This window comes from Pleurodeles waltl, chromosome 7 (genome assembly GCF_031143425.1).
Source record: "Pleurodeles waltl isolate 20211129_DDA chromosome 7, aPleWal1.hap1.20221129, whole genome shotgun sequence".
In the NCBI taxonomy this organism is placed as follows: Eukaryota; Metazoa; Chordata; class Amphibia; order Caudata; family Salamandridae; genus Pleurodeles; species Pleurodeles waltl.
In genome coordinates this window covers 193,149,444-193,169,531 of record NC_090446.1, presented here as the reverse complement: position 1 = coordinate 193,169,531, position 20,088 = coordinate 193,149,444, and the positions used below count along the sequence as shown (strand labels likewise).

General features: G+C 42.9%; 1 protein-coding gene across 2 annotated transcripts in view; it reads right to left on the bottom strand.

Moving 5' to 3' along the window:
* LOC138303956 (adenosine deaminase-like) overlaps window positions 1-20,088 on the bottom strand; it is a 289,137-nt gene that overhangs the window by 184,121 nt on the left and 84,928 nt on the right. For both annotated transcript variants that reach the window (XM_069243549.1, XM_069243550.1), the window contains exon 2: window positions 5,028-5,089. In XM_069243549.1, coding sequence (XP_069099650.1) covers window positions 5,028-5,089 — 62 coding nt within the window. The remainder of the gene's footprint in view (window positions 1-5,027; window positions 5,090-20,088) is intronic.

The window sequence follows — 20,088 nt, the reverse complement described above, 5'->3', positions numbered from 1 at the left end:
CCCATCTCAGTACGCCCGGATCAGTGCAGCTTTGTTCTGATACGCAGCACAAGTCATTGTTTCCGACTCCTGCATGTGGCCCTGGCCCATTGACACCAACTCAAGACCGATCTGGCGCTCCTCTTTCTCGAGTTCAAGAAAGCCTTCAGTTTGGTGGGCTGGGGTTACCTGGAGCAGTGCTGGAGCACACAGGCTTGGAACCGCGGTTCCGGTGGCTGGGTCAGGCATTATACTCCAACCCGACAGCCAAAGTGCAGATTAAAGGGACACTCTGTAATGCCTTCCCCATCAGGAAGGGAACAACTCAAGGATGCTCCCTATTGCCCCTCTTGTTTGCGTTGCAATCAAACTCATAGCACATATAATCTGCACAGATGAACATTTCCTGGGGTGTAACTGTGGTGAAGGAGGGGAGGATCAAATTGCCTTATGCGCGGATGATGTCCTCCTATATCTGGCTAACCCAGCTGTGTCGGGCCCGCTCTGCTTACGTATACTTCAAAGTTTTGGGGAGGCATCGAGCCTTTGCCTGAATGCCTCCAAATTGGTGCTGATGCCCCTGGTACCCACAAGAGGCTGCTTTGATTTACAGGACACCATACTCTTCTGCAGAATCAGCATCATATATCTGGGCATTTGGGTGATGCTGCTACCAGAAGTCACCTGGAATCTTAAACTGGAACCATTGGTGAAAAGGACAAAACAGGACCTTAACAAATGGCAATCCCTCGCACTGATTGTATTGGGCCACATCACTCTTTTTAAAATGATGATCCGGCCTCCTAATGGGCTCCCTAGGGAAAAGAAAATATTCTAGATTTACCGTACACTCCTCCCGAACACCCGGACCACCTCCGAACCCGCTAGGAAGATTGGGTGGGCCCTCTCGAGGAGGCCGACTGGAGAGATGCCCTGATGGCATCCAAAACTCTCACTATCTCTTCCCGACTGAGGTTGATTCAGACCTACTACTTACATGCACATATACAACACCAGAGAGACTGCACCGGGTGGGTCTGCTCCCTGAGCCGAGTTGCCCGCAAAGCAGTTTCTCCCCAGCTGACTTTTAGCACGTGATCTGGGTCTGTCCCCAAATCCAAAACTACTAGTTAGTTATTACCATGGAGCTTACTGAGATACTGGGGTCGGAGGTTCCTTTGTCCCCCCTGGCGTATCATGGGGGAGTCCAGGAAGGTGTGGGGGCCACGAGAGCTGAAAAATAATTTCTGGCACAGCCCTGTGATATCACAACACAGTGGAAGAACTCAGTTGCTCTGGGAGTGGTGCAATGGCATTGAGGGGTTGAGTCGTGCTCCAAACAAGAAAAAGTGATTTATGAGGCTAGAGGCTGCTCTATGAAACATGGTCGGGTGTGGGGGAAATGGTTTGGGGAGACTATGGGGAACTGAATTATGGAGGAGGGATGTTCTGATGTGGCTGCACCACGGGCGGGTGTTACAAAATATGTTTCTTGATTACTTGTACACTGTCATTATCGTGACCTTACGTGTTGAATGCAACTCCTGTGTCATTTGTTCACAAGTAAAACTCAATAAAACTGGTTATTAAAAAAAGGGGCATATTCAAAACCGATGACGTGACCAAATACTTCACTTTGGGCACATCACTCCTGAGGTCAAACTACTGCCCTTGACTCTGTGCATCAAGAGACTTCCAAAGAATGACCCTCTTGCCTTGTGACATTCTTTAATTTTTTATTTACTGAATTCCAGAAGGCTGAGTTAACAAGAACTGTTAGTCAAGGCTACTGAAATTATGAGGCTGGTGAGGATCACATTATACTACAGGATTGACTAAATTATACAGTGAAAAAAACGAATTACGCAGCGTAGTCCAGCACATTTTCAAGCAGTATTACTTCACCATCTTTTATTTTTACACATATTAACAAAGTAACGGAACAAATGTTACATTTTATTATCAGGTTAACATCTAGATACAGCAGTCAGCATATGAAGTGACCTGCCTGAGTGGTATGACATAAGGCCTGCCACTGCGTGACAACAATGTAGCGTTCTAGTAACGTTGTAGCAACTTTTGACCCGCCTGAGCTGGCAGCAATTTGTTTTGTTACAATCTGAAAATTATACAGAAGATGAAGGATTATGTGGCAAGTGTTGAAAATCCATAATTTTGCTGTGAATACCACGGCTGCAGAATTGCATAATTTCAGTGGCCCTGCCGTTAATATACCAAGAAGGCTATGGTCTCTTCAGTGAAGCATGTGATATTAAAATTATTAAACAATGTCAACAAGTTTACAGACCCATCAAATTTAATAACGCAGATCAAACTCGCACAGGTAACCCTATTGCTGAAGAAGACCAATGGTAATCCATGATCCAATTTAGTCAATAGACTGCTACCCACAGTTATTTTACACAGGCAACCACAAATTGCTCCAAGACCAGCAATTAGTATTGTTGGGGGGAAAACTCTGGAAAGTTTCATCCTGGCTTTCTACCAGGTCTCACCAGATAATAATGGCTATCTACCTCATCATCTACCCCAACCACACCTGCCTGTTCCTATAGTGAGAAACTTTATCCCAACCTTCTTCTGTGGTTGCTTCACAGATATCTGCATCTATTTCAAAATATGCTTCCTATCTATATCAAAATGACACAATATCCAATGAGATTATACCACAAACCCGGGATCATCAGCAAGTTACAAACTGCATTGAATGCATCCAAATAGTATGCATTAGGACTGTCTTAGGTTCTGAGAGCATCTTTAAAAGCGCCCAGGGAGTACACTCCATGCAAAGCACTCATATGGAGGTAAACTCCAAGCAAAGGGACTACTGTGGAAGTACACTTCATGCAAAGGCACTCATGGAGTACACTTCATGCAAAGGCACTCATGGAGTACACTTCATGCAAAGGCACTCATCTGGACTACACTCCATGCAAGAGCACTCATATGGAGGTAAACTCCAAGCAAATGGACTCATATGGAAGTACACTCCATGCAAAGGTACTCATATGGAAGTAAACGTCTTTCAAAGGAAGACCGATGGGGAAAACTGTATGCAAAGACACCCACATCACAGACCATACAAAAAGGATTCAGATGAAAACAGACTCATGCAAAATGTCTCATATGGATACAGACTCCCTACAGATGGACTCAGGAGTACAGAAATTCCAAGCAAGGGGACTCAAATGGAGACAAACTCAATGTAAAGGCCCTCAGATTAAGACAAACTCCACACAAATGGATTTAGGAGACTGACTCCATAACATTGTAATCAAATAGAGACAGTATAAATACAAATTGACAAAGAAAGGGACAGACTCTGTACAGATTGACTCGTGGCTATAGGCTTCATGCACACTGACTCAACAGGCTCAGCGCAAATGACTCAGATAGAGACAGTCTCCGTAGAAACTGACATATAGATATTGGTTCCATGCAAAATTACTTAGTAGGTTCAATGTACACAGACTCAGCTAGAGACAGACTCCATACAAAAGGACTTATATGGATCCATGTTCAGATGGACCACGATTCATACAAAGTGACTGATGGATACATGGTCCTTACAAACGCACACAGATGGCTCAGGATTCTTAGGGACTGACATGTATAGAAGCTCCGTACACAGGGGATTATAAAGGCTCCATACAAATGAACACAGATGGAGACAGGCTCTATAAAAAATCTTGGATGCAGACAGGCTCCATGCAGAGGGACTCAGTTGGAGACAGATTCTGTACAAAGGGACAAGTATGCCCACACAAATTGACTGGTTTTTAGACAGCTTCTATTAAAACTGGCTCAGATTGATGTATGCTCATTCCTCACGTTCTCACATTGATGTAAGCTCCATACACATGGACTCAGGTGGACACAAAGGGACATACATGGATCAGCTTTCGTACAAAGTGACTCTAACAGAGACAGGCTCAATGCAAAGGGACTCCAATGGCTAAAGTCTCCGAATAAACCGACTCAGATGGATAAGGGTCTACTTGATGGGACACACGGATAAAAGCTCTGCACACAGGGACACAGGTGGGTACAAACTGCTTCGAAAGGGACACATGTGATCAGGCTTCATACAATAGGACACACGGATAGAAGCTCCGTTCAAATGGAATCAGATGAATACAGACTCCATACAAAGGGACATAGATAGATCAGGTTTTATACAAAGTGACTCTGAAGGAGAAAGGGCCCATGCACAGGGACTCGGATAAAGTCTCCTTTCAAATGAACTCAGATTGATACAGGCTCCATGCAAATAGACACAGGTGGATCAGGCTCCATACAAAGGGACACATGGATAAAAGGTCAGTACAAAGGGGCACAGGTGGATACAGACTGTTCCAAAGGAACGGAGATTGGTATGGGCTCCACGGGGATGGACTGAGTCTTCAATTACCACCATCCAACCCCTGACAGGATTTTCAGCTCTATGGGGATGATGTCTCGGTATCAAGACAAGCAGATTGTACTTAGCAACTCCGTAGACAGCTTTTAAAAAAGTATGCAACCGTTGCCTACTGCCCTTATACAAAGTATTAAAAATAAATGTATCAAGGGTGGAGTAATATGTCTCCATACATCACTTTCAGGTAGTACAGGAGTTCCTGGGAGGGAACCTGCATTCTTTTAGATTTCATAAAGGACTCTAGTCTTGTGAAAACCATTGAGGGGAAAGGTTTTGTAAAAAGCGCAATGAGGACACCTGATCTGCGAATCACCAAGTAACTACTCTATTACTCTGGACACAAGGTTCACCTAGAAGGTTGCCAGGCAAACATCACTTAAAAGGTAGGTTTCGAATAGAGGCCGTCAGCATGGTGCCTCCGTGTGCAGAGTGCCTAGAACCTACAAAACATTGAAAAGCGAGCTACACATACACAACAACGCCCATTGGGGGTATTTTGCTTAGAAGACAAACAACTTCGATTTACAATACACACATAATTGCGTTCCCATTCTGTTCCTTAGTAAACCATTTGAGGCATTACATGTACAAAAAGTCTAGAACTCACCGAGCAAAATATAAAATGGTATCTGGCTTAATGCTGCCATCCAGGTGAACATGGAGCTCCACCTGCAAAAATGGCAAAAGAATAAATAGGTCACTATTACTGAACAAAAGGGTGTGGTATGATATATATTCTTCAATTATAAATGTGATTTCAGCTTGGCAGCAGATATTTACACAGTCTTAGGATGTGCAGTGTTAAGACTGGATACGATTGGCAATAATGGTAATTTACAGTATTGATCAGAGCTACTGTAGCCCACAGTAAAGAAGTGGGTTAAAACAGATACTGGGTAGTTAGTGAGCATTGTCTAAGCCAGTGGTTCCTGAACTTTTGACTCCTCTGAAACCCTGTCCATTCACTAATACAAGCCAGGACCCTGGTCTAAGCAATTCTAAAATATGGACCTCAAATTATTTTACAAAAACAAGTATGCATCAAACAACCACGCAAAATATGAATTGTATTAAACATAAAAATTATAACTTCAATGGGAAGGTTGAAACGTTTTAGTAGTTGCTTTTATTTCTAGAACTATAATATGTTAGACTCTACCATATCACTTTGTTTTTTTTGTTGCTATTATTGCATGCTGTCTTTTTTGGGGGGCCTACAAGTGCTTACAAAGAGGCCATCAGTCACCCACAATAGATTCCATTTGATGTAATTGTGCTGGTCCTACGAATTGAGCTCAAGACGCCAACTTCATTTTAGTCCACGATTTCAAATGTATTCACATTTAGAGAATGTTTTAAAAAACGGAGGGGCATATTTATAATCCCCTAGCGTCTCCTTGCACCACATTGGCGTAATTTTTTTTTACGCTAATGTGGCTCAACAAAGCCAAAATCCTAGCACCATATTTACAAAGTGGCGCAATGCATTGCGCCACTTTGCGATACATTATGCATGCGCCAGCCATAACCTATGCAAAGGGGACGTTCCCCGCTAGGGGGGCTGAGAAAATGGCACAAGGAAATCTAAGAGATTTCCTTGCATCATCTTGTATGTCACTTTTAACGCATGCTCAGAGCAGGCGTAAAAAGGGGGCTTCGATTATTTATAATGGGCCCCTATGTTCTCTGCAGGAGTAGCGCTAATATTTTGGCGCTGCTCCTGCAGAGTACATCAATAGCGTCGTGAAACATGATGCTATTGCACCCTATTCTGCACCATGGTGCGCCATATTTTAAATACGGCGCACACATGGTGCCAGTAGGGGTGCTAAGGGGCACAGAGAAAGTGGTGCTGCACTCTGTGCAGTACCACTTTTCATAAATCTGCCCCTGAATTTTTATCTTTGATTATTTATGTGTATATACTTGCTAACTCGCCAATATTTTTTAATTTTCTAAACAGTTGCATGCCTCCTGTTGTATAATGACTGTTAAAGCAAATAGTTAGAGCAAGTTGTACTCTTTGTCTTGTACAGAATTTGTCTATAGGTGGATGAAAGCGTGCATAAAACCAGAATAACATAACAAGCAACTGCATAATTTTCAAATAAAGTATCAATATTTATTAGCTCGAACATAAACCCCTGATCAGTGCGATAGGATGGATAACCATACCAGTTCAAACAGCATTTGTGCCGGGTGACAATAAGTGCTAATGTGGCGAAGAAAACAAACATCAATCCTCCCCATTTTTGCATAAGCGCCAGCATCTAAATAATCCTATACATTTAATTTTCGGGCTACCTCCTGCTCTTCTATAACAGGAAATGCGACTGTCCAAAAACTGTAATATTTACCAGTGAAAGCTGTACTTGGTACTTGCTCCAGGGACACGGGACACACATGAGCAGAAAGTGAAGCCACATGCCCTGTCTCGGCGAGACCTACAAACAGAGCCTCAGCCTCATTTAAACACAGCCAACTATTGTTCACTCGTTTGAATTAAAAACTACCCCCTCCATCCGTCTAAGTTATTCAGTTGATCATGCAGCAAATGTATCTTTTAATTTCTGGGTGACTGTTTCTTTACCTACGGACTCCACCACTGGAGTCCACCTGCATTAACAAATACATCCTCAATAGAAGCAGAGAACCAGAAAATGGCACCTGTCGCCTGTGGTACCGTAACCATCTGTGATCAGTCACTACCCACGGCTGTATTTACCACTAGCAGCGCTGCTATACCACCTGTAGTAATACAGAATATGACATCACTGACATTTTGTCATACTGTCGATTTGAAATCTTGGCAGCATAGGCATTTGCAAACATTAGTATTTCTTCGTATAAACTGCATCTGAAATATTTTAGGTGTGATTATATTAGTGAAACAGCTTTGGATTCATGCTGTGATTACTACTCTAAACAGTACAACTCATGTAATAACCAATAAGTAAAGCTGTAAAAATTGTTGTTCTTTCTTTTCTTTTTACAGTCACATTTTGTCACATTTTAATAGCAAAGTGTGTGTAATATGAAGAGAATGTCAATAGGAGCATGTACCGCCATCAAGTTGTGATACACCTGCACTTCTGCGCCTAAATATGATATCTTGCTTGAACTTAGGGTTCCTTCTTATCCCCCTGCAGCCTCATCTGTACAGGAAGGGAGCCCCAGAATACACCTGAACATGGAGCAATGTTCTTTCTGATGCCAGCAAAGTGTGAGGGACACACTAGCGTGTGCCTGCTCACAGTGCGTTTGGCTTCCTCTCCCTACTAGGAGTAGGCAGCACAGCAAGCAGCCATAGGTGGCTGGGGTAGATGAAGACCAAACCACGTACATAGCAGCACTAATTAGGGGAATGCCAAACGTGGCACTCAGCTCTCACGACCACACTCTACAAACCCCAGCCCACAGAAGAGCAGATCCCAGAACTGAATGCAGGATGGATGTGTGCTCCCAAAGTCATATGGCAGCTGCCCTGGTAAGCCAGTCGGTAAGAAAGCAAGTAGAAGGGTTTTCATATTAGATTACTTTTCCTGCTTATTGGCCATCTAACCAGAACTGAGGAGTAGACATGTTGGGAAATGAGGGATGGGTGATCAGGACAAATAGTTTTCTTGATGACTGATTCAGATAATAGGTAAGATGCAGGTAAAAGAGGCAGAGTTTGTCAGGTCTGGGAATGCCAGATGTGACATATTCAACATTTTAAACAGTATTTACCGGCACGCAACTTTGATGACAGGCAAGGTGGACACAGAGAAGCCACAAAGCATAGCAAATAAAATATCCTCAACCGTACATAAAAAAAGATGATGACAGTTACCTGAAAAACTAATTTGGTGTGTCTGGCACGCTGCCTGTACAACCACTGTCATTGCTGGCGTTTAACAGAAATGAATGTACTGCTCTGGAGAAAAGAAAATGTCTGGTAACACCAGAGCATTGAATGGAGCTTTATCATGGCCTCTGTTGCAAAAGGGAACGTACCCTGCATAGTATATGGGTGTGTTTCCCTGCCCTGAGTGTCTGACTGCACGTGAAAGGGTCATCAAGGCTTTTTATATGGGCCCTAGCATCATGCTAATCTAACATTTGTGTGGTGTTCTAGGCCTGTCTCTGACAACACAAGGTTCAGGAGCTGTCCTTTAAACTGGAGGAGCACATCAAGCATGCCTTTATAGTGAACAGTGCGCAAAAGTCCCTGTTCAAAGGTCATCACATAAAGTGACCTTGTCAGCGTACCATGTTTAATGATGTATAGCATCTCAAGACCCTTTTATCCATTTAATGAGAGCCTAATGATAACTCTTGTGTTACGTTTTACTGTTATGTGAGAATCAGAACCTTGCACTGACATCCATGTGCTTGTTGTAGGGTTTTGTGAGTAATGAAGCAAGTGGGATCAATTTAAATGCCTGTGATAGCATGGCAAAAGATGATAACAGTGAATCACTTTCCCAGACTGTAGAAGTGCACTGATGGCATTCCTGTGGCTGCAGGTTTGAGGCTCAGATACTGAAGGCTATCTTTAAAAAATCCATGAAGACTTTGTGAGCAAAAAAGATGCTAATTAGTTCTTCTTGAGAAGTGCCATTTGGTTGATGGTAGCGGTGAAGAGTCGGGCAACAGTTTTCATTGTTTAAGGTGACGATGTTTGAAGGCAGGCTTGTCCTTTTGTCTGTCCCTGATTACTGCTTTACGATGGCTGGTGACAGCCAGATAAAGAAATATCACACTTCATTGTGCCTGTATAGTGAGTACTCCTCGTGAATCATGTAGCAAAGCAACTGCTGTGAGAAGTATCACTTTATTCAAAGGTTTTGTCTGATAAGCAGCCTGAGAAGGAGACTTGTAAGATAGCTGTCCCCAAACAAGTACTTAAGTTCAAGACAGTGGATCCACAGCACCTATCAGAAAAATGTGTATAAAAGTGGGAGTCAAACCAGTCCACTTTGTTCCAGTCCCAAATTCGCCTTGGGCAAGGAAGGGAGCTGCGCCCACTGCTGCTGCACCCACCGCTGCACCCACCTGACAACCAGTCTCCCAAGATAATGGGACATCACTTGACGTCACCACTTTCTGCTCGATGAGCTGAGGATCTGCCTGTAGAAACCTAAGTTCCTACCTGCCTACTGGAGAGGGAAGAAGAGTGCCTTGCCCTGCAGGAGGACAGACTATCCAAGAAGAAAATGTGCAGCAATGTGTGGAGCACCCAGAGAAGGCTAACAAACTAAAAAGAGAGGTTGAGGCATGACCCTGGCTGTGAACGGTTCCACAAGTCTCTGTACCAGAGTATGCCGACCTGAGTGGCCCCAATAGCCACTGTGATCCTAGTGGCGGATGTTGCTACCACAGCTGCTGCCAGGTGCCTCAAACTGACTTGGTGACCGCAACTCCCCATCACTGAAGAAGCCACAGTCTGGTGGTTGTAACTACTGCAAGTTTAAGTACTGGATTGCAGCTGAGCCTGGAGGTCTGCTCCTGCTGAAGACTTGTGACTCTGCGGCAGTCCCAAGGAGATTGTCCTGCATGGAGAAGTTGATGTAGGGAACAGTCAGAGTTGAGTCCACAAAATACAGGTCAATATGCCTGTCCAATCTTGTTGAACAACCCTGATGGCTGCAGGCTACTATGGAGCCTGGTTGTACCTAGTGGCAAGAGAGACCGAGATACAAGCAGGTCAAATCACTGCACGTGTTTGAGACTTTGGTCTTAGTTACCTACTGCACTTATTAAACTGTGTCTGAGTTTGATCCTTGTCCATAACTTGGCACAGAGTGGACAGCAATCGTGGGGTCCCATTTTCCTCAGTGGGGAAGATGGTTACCCGGAAAGGAGAGAAACGCAGAACCTCATGATTTTTAATCCAACTATGACAACCCTGTATGGTGGATATACTGAATTGCGTTATATTTAGTTTTGCTGTAAGATTAAAAGTACTTTCTTTTTTGTACAAAAAATAATAATAATCACTCTTCTGGAAACCGTCTTTTTGTGTCTATTGTTTGCCTATTGTGATCCGAACTCTTATTACACCCACCAACGTTATCCCTAAGAAGCTCAAACTTACTACTCGTAAAGTCAATTAGTGTAGAAAGGGGTATATTTGGCCCAGTTTGCGGAGCTATGACAGGACAGGCCCAAGGTCACTAGTGGCGGATGACATCCACCACTGCTGCTGGAGTCCAGTAGCGCCACCCTACCCTGTGGTTCCTCAAGCTGAGGCTGACAACTCCCTTTGGCTTTTAATTGCATAGCGTTTAACATTTTGATTCATAGATGGAGCAGCAGTCATATCACCACCATGTTAAGGATGTTGTGTAGGATGATACAGATGAAGAGTTTACATAAGGTGAGTGAATACATGATGATATTTGGCACAGAAGACCTAAGTAAAGGGATTGGAAGAAGCGAATTGAGCCAAACAAACACGTTTGCACAAAATGCCAATATTAAGGCAGAATAAATAACATGGACTCTGGAAATCCCGCACCCCTTGGCGACATTTACTTTATAGAACTGTACGCTTTACTTTGAGGTACAAAGTAACCACAATTTAATGTGTTTATCTAGGAAACAAGATTATGAGTACGAGATACGTAGCAAATACTTTTTCTCAGAATATTTTGGGGGCCCATAAGTAACCATACTAATGCCAGGTTTATCTCCGGGTGTAGACAATTTGCAGAGAGGTGCCAGTATGTGTGCTATGCAGATCATTGGGGCATGTTGTGCCCTTACATGCACACAGCGTACAGGAGATGGAATTTTACAGATGATTGAGACGGATGGAGCACCAATGTGAGCTGCAAATTTGGGGTCCTATTGACCAATGGCATTTTGTAACACATTTAGTAGTACTACAATCATACTACTAATGTACTGCAAAACGTGTACGAGTGAGAGCTCCTTCTCCAGCTCCCCTATCTTTTCTATGTGGAGATCCTCATACATGTAATTTACTATTTAATAGTAAAAGTTTGATTGGCCAGAACGTGAGTGGTTGGAAAAAGTTGCATACTCACTACTGAAAGGGAAGAGCTTACAGAGAAATAAGGAGGAGTTAGGGAGAGTTAGGAATGGGGTAAGGGAGAGACAAGAACCTGCCCACAAAAAATTGAGCAGTTTAATTGTTATTAATGCATAATAAAAACAATGTATTTTTTTGCTTTAGGCATGTATTTATTTTTTAACTCAAACTTCAGAATTTGTAATTTAATTTGTTTAAATATATTAAATATTTAATTCAAGATTAAGGTAATAGCGGTATGTGGCATATTCTATTCTGTTCCACATTGAAAATAAATGTATTAAATTAATGTACGCTAATATTTAACATAACATATTTTTAAATTTTTAGGTAAATATACTGTTTTACTTTTCTCTACACTTTACCACAGGATTATGCCACAGCAGTTGGAGGTCTGTCTCCCTACAGTAAATGTTGGAAAAATAAAAAACGTTTTAAAACTTTGTAATAAATTAGTACACATATTTGTACTGAGTTATTTTTTGTTAAATAAACATTTTTACTTTTCCCTGAGCCTTACCATAGGCGGACTCTACATACAGGGTCAAGATCTCCCTATGCTAAACTATAAGTGAAAACAAAAGGTTACTAAACTCTATAATACATTAGTAAAAATATGAGCACATTAAATATCAATGTCAATATATTTTGGATATTTTTTTTAATGTAGAACTTAATGCTATACTTCCTTTGTAACTTATTTGTTAATTAAATCTTTACTTAGGGCCTCATTATGAGTATGGCGGTCCACAACCTTGATGGTTCAATCTCAACATTACCATGCTAGCTGTCGGTCTGCCAGCACACCACCGCCACCACCAGAATCAGAGATCCCGATGGGTTTGCAGCAGTGAAAGTCGTGGTCGGCTATCATAGTGTTGAGTTCGGCACCGCCATGCTTATTACGACTTGCCTTTCCACTGGACTTTCCAAGGCGGGGACCCTGCCATGGAAAGACCGGCAGAAAGAAAGGAACGGCCCACAGAGGGTTCCCCTGCCTATGCCCAGGGCACAGGCAGTGCATGGGCCCCCCTGTCAGCACCCTTGAAATGCGCACTGTTTGCCACAGCAGACAGTGCACTTTCTGATTGCGCAGAGGGCACTGTCTCTGCAGTGACATTGACCTCGGCTCCCTGAAAGCCGAGGCCAATGTAACTGCACTGTTTCCACTGGCCAGCCCGGCAGAAACATAATACAGTGGTGGGGAGGCCACTGGCTTGGCTGCTGCCTCCCCACTGCTGTATTGGAGTTCTGGCAGGCCTTTAGTCTAAATATACTACATTAAATCAAAATTAATTTCATAAAGTGAAAAATAAATTCTCGCCTAAAGTAGAAAATTACCTATTGTTATTATGCATTGAAAAATGAATAAAAATGATGTATTTAAATAATTAAAAGTAATGAAGTATTCATTAATTTATAAATTCAAAAAAGATTGTTAATATATTTTATAATTAAATAATATTTTTGGGTAAATGTGTTAACATTAAATTATATTCATGTATATTTGTAATTATTTTAAATAATTTAATTTAACTTTATTTCAATAAAGTTTTATTTTAAGTCCCTACCTCCATTATTTGCTATGGGAGTGTGTTGCAGTGTCAGTGGCTGTCCATGTGTGGTGCTGGACTTACTCTTGTTTAATTTTGGCAGTAGTAACTTAAGCCTCAATATGACATTGGTGTTGGACCAGCAGACCGCCACTGCCGCGAGGAGGACGCCACCATCATACCAGTGGAGTCCCCACCCACCCTATTACAATTTTCCCGCCGACCGGTGGGAACATTGTAATACAGCGTTTCTGCCGGTCAGTCTGCAGGGAACAGTGCTACGATATATTACCTGGCACCCTTAAGGGACCAGTCTTATATCGTAGCACAGAGGGGGCTGACCAGTGCCCACAGAATTTGCACTGTCTGCAAAGCAGACAGTGCGCATTCCGAGGGTGCTGGGCAGAGGGGGCCCTTGACTGCCCATGCCCCCTCATGGAGCCCCCGCACCCTTACCACCAGGCTTCCCAGACAGACAGAACATGCTCACATGTACCCTGGTGTGCCATAGCCATAAATTCTATCTGCCTCATGTTGTTCTATGTGCACATGTAGCAACTGAGCATCACTTTAACATTTGGAGCCCCTGTTCAGCAGTCTGTGAATATCACCCAGCTGAATACAAATCTTTTGTTTATAGACAACACCTTCTATCTCAAGCAGGTTCTAAGATATATTAGCATCTGAAAACCCCAATATTTACTAAATGGAAGCTACATTAAAGTTCTAGATGTCTGAATTGTGTTTTCTACCTCACCTACACTACCATAGATCTACAACCTGAGAGCTGTTCTTATCGTATATAATAGAGCCATGTCTTTTGTGAAAATGACGTGAGAAGTTCCTGCTGATGATTAAGTAGAAAACAGGACAAATGTAGCTTGTTTATCTTGGGGGGAAATCCCATCGGCCCCAGTAAAGGGTGATACTAAAGCCCTTATTCTGAGTTGCACAGTACTGGGAGGGTGCAAACTCTGCACATGTAATTGCTTTTACGTGGAGAACACTCCAATACCTTGGATAGGGAATACTTTTTAGTATGTTATGTGAGTGCATGTGTGTGAGAGAGAATCTGGGTGATAGAGTTTGAGTATGTGTGAGCATGTATGTTTGTATGTACAATAGTGTGTAGGTATGAAATTGAGTGAGAAAATATAGGTGAGTGAGAGTAAGAGTGAGCAAGAGAGTGCAAATGAGTGAGTTAGGGTGAGAGTGAGTGCATGTATTGTGATGTCATGAGGATTCAGATCATGTGGCATCACTTCCTGTGACATCATTAAGGCCAAAGGATGTCTGATATCACTTCTGCTACCCCAGGCATTTTAGTGAGTCGAAGCCCATGCAATGACCTGGCAACTCCAGCGTATTACATACTGTAGCTCATACCTTACATGTGAGGTGGAGAATCTCCTGTGCTGCCAACGGCCCATCCTCTAAGGCCTGTTTAAATTAAATAGTACATACACGTCAAACATATTTAGTCTCAATTCCCTGTACAGCCTGGCAGCATGCTGTATAAAGATTTCTGAGATTCGTGTATCGTCTGCTGCAGGGCATGTGTGTCTTGATCACTGCAATGCTTTTTATTCTAAAGCAGTGGTTCCCAACCTTTTGACGTCTGTGGACCCCCACTTTATCATTACTGGAACTCGGGGACCCCCATGAATCACAATTCGAAGCCGAGAACCCTACACTGAGTCATTACTGAAAGCTGGGGACCTAATGTTTTAATATTATTTAATTTTCTAAGCAGTAAAGGACCGCCTGAGCAGGCTTCCTTTATTCTGTGGGGGTCACTGGACCACAGATTCGGAACCACTGTTATAAAGTATTTTGAGGGTGTTTTATCGTGTCCTCGTGTGAAATTGAATCTTGGCTACCATTCCAGTAATTCTGCTGGGAAAGAGCTATTTCCAGGCTGATGTGCCAAAGTCTGCCTGGCTTGGCCAGGACACATCTGTTCCTGTTGAAACTTCTGCAATGGGTTTTGGAAAAAAGATATAGTTGCTTTATATTCTACACTTTTTTAACAAGTGTACATCATTGAATGACTGAAGCATCAATGAGCCAAGGCCATGCCATGCATCCAGGGATGTGCCCCTATCTGACAAACCTAAATCATTGTTGTGCGTTGGGGTGATGGCAACAATGAAGCATGCAAACTGAAATTCCTTGACCATGAAATTCCTTGGCCATGAAGACCGCCATGAGAGTTGGTACAACCACAGTCTGCACCTACCTTCACGAGGACATTCAAGCCTCCTCAAAGGATGGACCGCAGGGTGTGCCTGTCAGCACAGTGACATTGGCTCTTGACACATTTTTAGTGTTTTGCAGGAACACTAACAGCCTCTCTTTGGAGTGTGACACACTGGCAGTGGAGTTTGCTCATTTGCACGGTTGGAGTCTTATATAGGCAAGCCTTCTTATCATATGTACCCAGTGCGTATATTTTATTTTTTATTTTATTTTCCTGCAGTTATATTAGGCCATTAGAGTACTTTACATGTGCTGCAGATTATGGTGTATACAATAAAACATCATAATTTCACAGATCTAAAATTGATAAAGTAATGAAAGACTCCTCTGTTGAATGTGTACCCCCATCCCAGTCAGTGCTTAATTTCTTAAATAATACGTTCTAAAGTCTAAAGTTTTTTTGAGAAACCCACAGCCACTGTTTACTAATCCCATTTACGATAAATACCAAGGCTTTGTAGTCTTGCTTCCACCTTATGCATCTTTCTTCACCACCACAGTCCCTCTGCCCATTTACATCAATCTGGCAGGTTCTTTTTAATCTCTGCTATTTCCCTTTGTTACTGATTTTCCATATCTCTTCTTCCTACTTTCCACCTTTTGTGTTTTTCTTTCTCTTGTTCTGAGAACGTCTGATTAGGAAAAGTAATTGCCGTTCCCCAAAAATGAGAGCCAGTGGGCCCCACCTGTAAAGCCAGAGACTTCTTAAGGTATAGACAAAGTGGGCAAGTGTCCAGGGACCCCACTTTCCAAGGGGATCCCTGATGTGGTGATTTTTCTGTCTCTATCTCACTAGTGTCTGTTTATCTTAACCTCTTGTCTTTTCTTTTGCCTACTTCTATGTCACACTCTCTCTCTCTCTCTCTCTCTCTCTCTCTCTCTCCTTTCTTCTCACTGTCTCTTCACCCAGTGTTGGTGTAAGGATTTTTGAGGGCCACGGAAAACATATATCAGCTGTTTTGTGTGATTGTATGAGAGACTATTTAACATTTAATTAAATATTGTGACATCCATGGGCTTAAAGTAGCAGAAAATTGGTAATAACATTCAGTGTTGCTCCTAACGGAGGCTCCCAAAATATGCATTGCTCAGTGACTGCACAACACTGCCTCAAATTAAGCAATGTCACCAGCGATATTGAATAACTGTTAGAAATTGGTTTGTTGGTTGACTTGGGTGTTAATCTTAGTCAAACAGGAACCCCATGCCTAGTGAGGGTACGTGCCAGGCAAACCCTAAGTAAACCTCTGCCCACCCTCTGGTAACTTGGCACAGAGCAGTCTGGCTTAACTTAGAGGCAGTGTGATAAGTATTTGTGCAACCCTACATACAGTAAAGGAGTGAAAACACCAACCTGAAAAATCCACACCATGTTAGAATAATAGAGCAAAATGTAATAAATAAATCAAGACCAAAATGACAAAAATCCAATAGCATGCTGAGGATATCTGAGACACAGTGAGAATTTCAGGCCCACCACGACAGAGAGTGAGCTGGCTACAGGGACCCTGTTGGCCCGCTGAACCAAAGTACCTTAAAATCCTGGTGCAGGAGCATTGCGTTGGTACTGAACCACACCATTGAGGAGATGCATCTATTTTCCCCACAAAGTCAAGGTTCCCCATGCAGCAATGCATTGGTTCCAAGATGCAATGAAGTTTGGGTGCAAGTGCTGTCTGCGCCGAGGCGATGCTCTGATTCCAATAAGAGCAGAGACTGCGATGCAGAGTTTGTCGTCATCGCAGCAGTTGTCAACAGGGGTGCAGGGACCTTATACCAAAGAAAACACTGCAGTACTGGTTCCGAAAGCGATGCACAAATTTCCCAGGCAACAAGGGATGCATCGGTTCTGCTGGAGCAAAAAAACCTTAAGCCCACTTTCTAGGGTCCAGGACTAGGGTGGCACCACTTGGCAGGGCAGACTCACAATGGCAGAGTCCAGGTATAGAAACAGGTTGGTTGGAAGTCTTTAATGCCCCTCAGACTGCAGATCATGAGACCAATCAGCTGGTCCTTGGAGTCACTCTAGTTCAAGTGATGCAGGTCCAGTCCTCTCCCAGGCAGAAGTCCAACAAACCAGCAGTCCAGCAGAGTGGTAGTCCTTCAGCATCACAACAGTCCTTCTTCCTGGCAGAGTAGTCACAGGTCCAGAAGTGTACTGAGTTGCTGTCAGGGGTCCAGTACTTATACCCACTTTGGCCTTTGAAGTGGGGGAGACTTTAAAGACAGGCTTTTGAAAAGCACAGAGGTCCTGCTCTTCCTGCCCTCGTCTGAGATTCATTACAGGGGCCTATGCAGCCCTTTGTCTGGGGACAGGACACAGCCTTTTGAGGTGTAAGTGTGAGACTGTGGCCAGCTCCTCCCTCCGATCCTGCCCAGGACAGCCCATCAAGGCCCTCAGATAAGTCACATCTAAGTGTCCATTATGTGTGTCTGTCTGGGGGGGGAGGGTATACAAAGTCCTGCTGTCTTCAACCTCAGAGAAGTGATCAGCAACAGGCAATAGGCACCAAATGGCTAAAGTAAGAAAATGCCAACTTTCTAAAAGTGGCATTTTCAGAATTACAATTTAAAATTCGACTTCACCATAAGTTGTGATTCCAGAGACACCAAACTTGGGAAACCTATCTCTTCCAGATTGTGAATTACACTTATAAGATGTAATAAGGTAATACCAAAGTTATCCACTGGGTGTGATAGGCCTTGTTGTAGTGAGTACACACTTTGGGGGTTTTTCACTACTAGGTCATGTAAGATTTAAAAGTACATGTCTGGCCTTTAAACCAAATTGCATCCTGCCCTGTGGGTTGCCCAGGGCCTATGTTAGGGGTGACATATGTGTAAAAAGGGAAGATTTGGGCCTAGCAAAAGGGCTATTGTGCCAGGATGACACAGCAGTGTAAAACTGCACACATAGGCTCCGCAGCGGCAGATCTGAGACATTTAATTTACAGGTCTTAGGCCCATGCAGCTGACTGTACAATTGACTTTTAAGTAAATTAAATATGTAACTAGGGATAAGCTAGTGTTACCATGTTTTAGGGGAGAGAGCACAAGCTCTTTAGCACTGGTTACCAGTGGTAAAGTGCACAGAGTCTTAAAGCCAGCAATAGGGAGGTCAGAAAAGTGGATGAGAAAGGCAAAATGTTTGAGGGCGACCCTGCAGAAAGGGCCATTAAAAAAAACCTTTGATGCTCAACAGGCCTACAGGACCATCAACATGAAACTTTGGCCTCACTCTCCCTCTCTTTCAACGTACTCCTACAGCCATAAATTGTGCACCTGCGAGATTACTATGTATAAATGCTCAAGCATACCTGTGCATCCGATTTGTTAAGAGTGCACCAAACAAGTCACAAAATAGCAATGCCCATTTTTTGACAAGTTAAGTTTTTTAGGGTCGAGCTCGCAAGTTGTAATTTCTCTGTTGGCTTTTAACCACACCCATGTCACGCCCATCACTTTCATTGGTTTGTGGGCTTGCCTTTTACAATCTGCTTGATTTCATTAGTGAAACGCATGCATACGCCTTATTTTGTGTACTGAAGCACAACTCCCGGAAAGATTCAAGACGTTTAGGCATTCCAAGCAAAATATAATTTTGCCTCCAACAGCACTCCTGAAAAACAGCGAAAAGCATTTTTCAGCCTTATTCAGAAATTTGGCACTACAACCAGGTGGTGCCATGCAGCTGTTGCGATAACTTGCATTATGGAAGCATTAACTCTTGATTGTTAACACACAATTAGCATTGATGCTGGGATACTGAGTCCTTCTTGAAAACATTGATATGTGCCCCAATGTAAGGTGGAATTTCATGATCATACTGTGTCTACTCTGCTAAAACAACATATTTCCCAATCCTAAAGCCTTTATCTTCCATTATCCCAGCCCCCCTCCTGTGCCACAATGGTGTGCGACCGGCCGGATTCCGTTTTGATGCTAAATGGCAACATTTTCATTTTTAGCTCCAGCTAGAGTAAGAAGGTAAATGTAAGTACTTTAGTTATATGCAGAGCCAATTGAATTATGTGGCAGGAAAACACCAAATTATGAGGCAGGGTTGACCAATTTATGTGGCAAAAAAAGTCCAGTTAAAAATTTACAACGCCGGTTGCTCTACCTCAAGCAAATGCAAGACCCGTTGCATTGCAAAAGCTTGTTATTTTTACATGAACACTTTTACCTTCTTCCGTGCTCAGCGTAGTCAGAGATCAAGCCTCCTTGATGGGAAAGCCACCTGAAATCAGAGCAACCAATAGCCCCAAAACACTAACGTTTTTAATACTGCAACTTGTTTTCTTGCATTTCTTCAGAAAAAAAACGCCGAGTAACGTACATTTCCATGTAAACATCTTACGAATTTAACATCGTTTTGGAATGGGAGTTTTGTTGAAATCCCTGCTTGTTCAGCTGTTAACATTGTGCACGGCAATATCAATTGTAATGGTGGGCTTCTATGAGCTTCAAGAAATGAATAGGATCTCACGGTTCCAGGTCGTCGTCTTCGCTGGTTCAGATGAGGAGAAATGAGCTCAACTGACCCCAAACATTATGGAAGAGTCTTAGCTAAAGGTTTCTATTTTGGGGGCCTGCGATTGTTTCATTATTATGCCACTGAAAAGTGTACGCCTTGGCTGAGCGAAAATCTGCTAAATGCACAGTGAAATTAATGAAGAAAGTTTTATGGGACATTTATAAAAAAGGACTACTCGGCTGGATTGTGGACGTGGAACAATATAGAATCCAGCAGTTCTTTAGAGTAAGTGTAAAAGGGCACAGATCGCATTTTCAAATGATGACTTCAAGCAAAGCTA